Genomic DNA, 4,678 nt, shown 5'->3' with positions numbered 1-4,678 from the left:
CATTTGTATTTTCTTTTAGTTTTTTTTATTAAGTGATTTTATTAAGTTACATCCCATTTGCAGCCTTTCCTCCCTCCAAATTATTTTGAATTCTGTTGACAGAATCACATACTCATACTAGTCACTTTTATGTCTTTATTAATATGCAAAGGCCATGGTGTGTTAAAATGTGTGTTATTATGTACGTTATTGACCAATGTGACCATAAAGATGTAGTTGCAATACAAATTTTATCTTCAGGAAAGAGTAATTCAGTAAGTATCAAATTTTATTCTGAGTTAGTTCATGCATTGTTCTCCATGCAAAGTTCCTGTATTGTGATAGAATAATTATTCACTGATCAATAGAAGAAATTATTCCAAATCAATTGTTAAGCTTGGCCAGTATTGGAGTCCTGAGAACAGCAATGTCCTATCTAATCATCACTCCAGTGTCTGTGAAAGCCCTCCCTATGTGTACACTTGATAAGTACCTGAAAACCACTGAGGAAGTGGCTCTTCAGATCTTCTTGCTTTGCCAGTTTGGGGCTGGAACTGTAGCCAATGTCTTTCTGTTTGTCCATAATTTCTATCCAGTCTTGACTGGTTCTCAACAGAGTCCCAGACAGGTGATTTTAAGCCACATGGCTGTGGCTAATGTCTTGATTCTCTTCATCACTATATTTCCAACAAATGTGATGACTTTTGCTCCAAGAAATCCTCCAACTGACCTCAAATGTAAATTAGAATTCTTCATTCGCCTAGTGGCAAGAAGCACAAACTTGTGTTCCACCTGTGTCCTGAGTATTTATCAGTTTGTCACTCTTGTTCCTGTTCATAGAGGTAAACTCATACTCAGAGCAAGTGTCCCAAGTTTGGCAAGGTATTCTTGTTACAGTTGTTGGTTCTTCAGTGTCTTAAATAACATCTACATTCCAATTAAGCTCACTGGTCCACAGATAACAGACAATATCACTGACTGTAGAAGCAAGTTGTTCTGCTTCACTTCTGGATACAGTAGAGTCATTTTCTTCTTGAGGATTGCCTATGATGCCACATTCATGAGCATCATGGTCTGGACTAGTGTCTCCATGGTACTTCTCCTCCATAAACATCACCAGAAAATGCAGCATGTCTTTACTACCAATCGACACTATAGAGGCCAAGCTGAGACCAGAGCAACCTGTACTATCCTGATGCTGGTGGTCACATTTGTTAGCTTTTATCTTCTAAATTTTACTTGTATCATCCTTCAAGCCCTTGTTTCAGATTCTCATGCATTTGTGAGTCATTGGAGTGAAGCTTTGGTCACAGGCTTTCCCACTATCTCTCCCTTACTGTTGATCTTCAGAAAATCTAAGGATCCTTGTTCTGTGTTCTTCCAATTGTTGAAATCCTGAGTCTCTAAAAATGCCAAACACAGAAGATAGCTTTACTAATACTATTAAATACTTTATTCCATAAATATGTTTTCAACGTCTTGGATTAACAAGGCATGGTGCTCACTTCTGTAATTTTAAAAGAATAAGGTTATAATCATTTGTTGATGTGAAAACATTTCTGGTTGGAATCTGACTGACACAGTAAGTGAGTTGTTCACCACTTTCTGTTCTGTTATATATAACTGCACTCTGCTCCAGGCAGATCAAAAACAGATGAATCCCATTTTCCCCTAAACAGGTTAATATGTTATACAATCCTGACAAAACTTACTCTCTGCTCCTTCTAACTTAATTCTTTAAACATTGCATAAGAACAGAATGCCTATATATTTCCCTATCTGAATAAATGAGAAAGTGTTGTGATAATTAATGTTTTCAAAGATGAAATTTTTATTAATTGTACATATATTGCATGCCATTCAATTTTAATTAGTAAATGTATGCTTTGCTATCTTGGACTCTACCCAGGTGAGAGTTGATCATTGAAAAACATCACTTCCTACTCTCTGGAGCAGTGCCAACAGCTCATTACATCAAAAGTAAAGAGTAAAATAGGCAAAAGCAACTTATACTCAGGAGTCTTAAGAATTTGAATGTCTCAGGCCAGGGAGGATACCAGGATCCACACTGTACATCTTCTCCTGAAAGACCTTGGTAGTCTTCACTCTGGGCCTTGGTGAAATTGTCTTTCCAATCATCACAAACACCTGCCAATCAGACAGGAGACAAGAGGTTTCATGTGGAGGCAAAGTTGTCACTCTGGCTGTCAGTAGCTTCCTCAGTCACAAACTTATTTTCTTAAAAGATTAAAATCAACCATCTAACCTGTTTTGTTGCCAGAGAATGCACAAAGGCAGCAGAGCCACAAGTATCTAGAATGGTTATAGTAGTTGGTGTGATGAAACTCAAAATCTGACTTTTGCTAATTACATCTGTGAACAAAGAAATATTTTAGCACTTATTTTTATGCATATTGAATGTGTATGTATTTATGGGGATTCCCTCCCCTTATGGAGAATAGATGTCACAGATTGGGAAAAATCTTCACTAACCCCACATCTGATAGAGAGCTAATATGCAAAATATATAAAGAACTCAAGAAGCTAACTTCCAAAAACCCAAGCAATCCAATAAAAAAAAAAAAAACATGGTATAGGACTAAACAGAATTTGCAACAGATGAATCTCAAAAGTCTGAGAAGGACTTAAAGAAATTCTCAAAATCCTTAGTGATCAGAGAAAGGCATATCAAAATCCCCAAGATTCTGCCTTACATCAATCAGGAAGGTTAAGATCAAAATCCCAGGAGACAGTACATAATAGCAAGGATGTGGAGAAATAAAAACACTTCTCCATTGCTGGTGGGATTGCAAACTGGTGCAACCATTCTAGAAATCAATCCGGAGATGATTCCGAGCATTGGAAATAGGTCTACCTGAAGACCCAGCAATACTACTCTTGGGCATATACCCTAAAGATTCTCCACCAAGCCCCATGGGCATGTGCTCCACTATGTTCATAGCAGTCTTGTCTGTAATAGCCAGAAGCTGTAAACAACCCAGATGTCCCACAACAGAAGAATGAACACAGAAAACATGGTTCATTTACACAATGGAATAGTATTCAGCTATTAAGAATGAGTAAATCATGATTTTTGAAGGCAAATGGATGGACCTAAAATTATCATCCTGAGTGCGGTAACTCAGACCCAAAAGGACTTACATAGTAATTGTATGTACTCATTAATAAGTGGATATTAGCCAAAAATATATAGTATACACAAGAGACAATTAGCCAAAAATATACTGTATACACAGAATACAATACACCAAACACAAAATGTTTAATAAGATGAAGATCACAAATGAGGATGCTTCACCCCACTTGTGAGAGAGAAAGAAGCAATCACTGGAGGCAGAGGGATGGAGGGACCTGGAAGGGAGATGGGGAATGAAAAAGGGGAACATGATCAGGTATTTAAGGATGAGGGGACAGTAGAGAAGTCCTGAGGGCCTGCAAAAATGAATGAAAATATGCAACCTTAGTGAATGGGAGGTGGCTCGACCCTCTAGAAGGTACCAGAGACTTGGAGTTGAGAGACATTCTGGACTAAAAGGGAGGGACCATAGATGAAATTCCGAAGAGTGGAGATAGCCATCTTCTAGAGTCCAACTCCAGTACAAAGAAAAGGCATCAAGTGGAGTGATGGGGTTGCAAAATCACAGGAAAAAAAAAAAACCTCGGACCCAAATTTGTTCCTGTCAAGTAGATCTGCAGGGGAAAATGTGGATAAAAGACTGAAGGAAAGGAGGTACAGTGGCCTGCCCAACTTGGGATCCATCTCAAAGCGAGGCTCCAAGGCCTGACAATATTATTGATGCTATGGTGTATTTACAGACAGAAGCCTAGCATTGCTGTCCTCTGAAAGGCTCAAAAAGTAGTTGACTGAGACTCATGCAGATGACTATATTCAACCAATGGACCGAAATCAAGGACCCCTGTTGTTGAATTAGGGAAAGACTTGAAGAAGCTGAGAAGGAGGGTGATTCCATAGGAAGACAAGCAGTCTCAACTAAAACAGACCCCTGATATCTCTCAGACACTGAGCCACAAACCAGGCAGCCTACCCCAGCTGGACTGTTCCTGTCTTTAAAAAAAAAACTGCACAGACAAAACTGGGAAGAGACTGAAGACAGGAGTCTATCATGGCTGTCCTCTGAGAGGCTCTAGCAGCACCTGACTGATACTGATGCAGATACTTACACCCAATAATTGCACTAAAGTCATTGACTCCTGTGGTTAAATTTGGGGAAGGGATAAAGAAGATGAAGTAGAAGGTGATCTTGTAGAAAAACCAGGAGTCTCAACGAACCTGGAGCCCAGGAAATTTCCTGAGACTACCCATCATTCAGGCAGCACTCAGAGGCTGATTAGACAGCCCCAGCATGCATATAACAGAGGTCTACTTGTTCTGAACTGAGTGGGAGATGTGCCTAATCCTTGAGAGATTTGTGGCCCCAGGTAAGGAGGATGCCTGTTGTGGGGAGCACCCTCTAGGAGTGGGGTGAGGAACAGTGACATAGGGGATTGGGAAGTGAGGCAATGGCTTGAATGTACATAAATAAAAAATAATAATAAAGAAGAAGAATGGAAGTCATATCCATAAAGCTGGAGTTAAAAACACAGGTAAGCCTACAAATACAGAAATTCAGTATGAAATTAGAAAGTTCCAAGAACTGAAAACTCTCAAAACAAACAA

General features: G+C 39.2%; 1 protein-coding gene across 1 annotated transcript; it reads left to right on the top strand.

Annotated features, from left to right (window-relative positions):
* Positions 1-254: 254 nt before the first annotated feature.
* LOC147003422 (vomeronasal type-1 receptor 4-like) lies at positions 255-1,378 on the top strand. Its single transcript, XM_085840994.1, has one exon. It carries the CDS (start codon positions 407-409, stop codon positions 1,376-1,378), a length of 972 nt encoding a protein of 323 aa, XP_085697120.1. The 5' UTR covers positions 255-406.
* Positions 1,379-4,678: the final 3,300 nt, after the last annotated feature.

Source organism: Mus caroli, unplaced genomic scaffold (assembly GCF_978045245.1).
Source record: "Mus caroli unplaced genomic scaffold, Mus_caroli_1 scaffold_8, whole genome shotgun sequence".
NCBI lineage: Eukaryota > Metazoa > Chordata > Mammalia > Rodentia > Muridae > Mus > Mus caroli.
The sequence above is the reverse complement of the archived record's forward strand: the minus strand, read 5'-3'. Positions and strand labels throughout refer to the sequence as shown.

Bases quoted from the DNA above. Each gene is read 5' to 3' on its own strand.
- LOC147003422 (XM_085840994.1), top strand. From the start codon at position 407: ATGTCCTATCTAATCATCACTCCAGTGTCTGTGAAAGCCCTCCCTATG.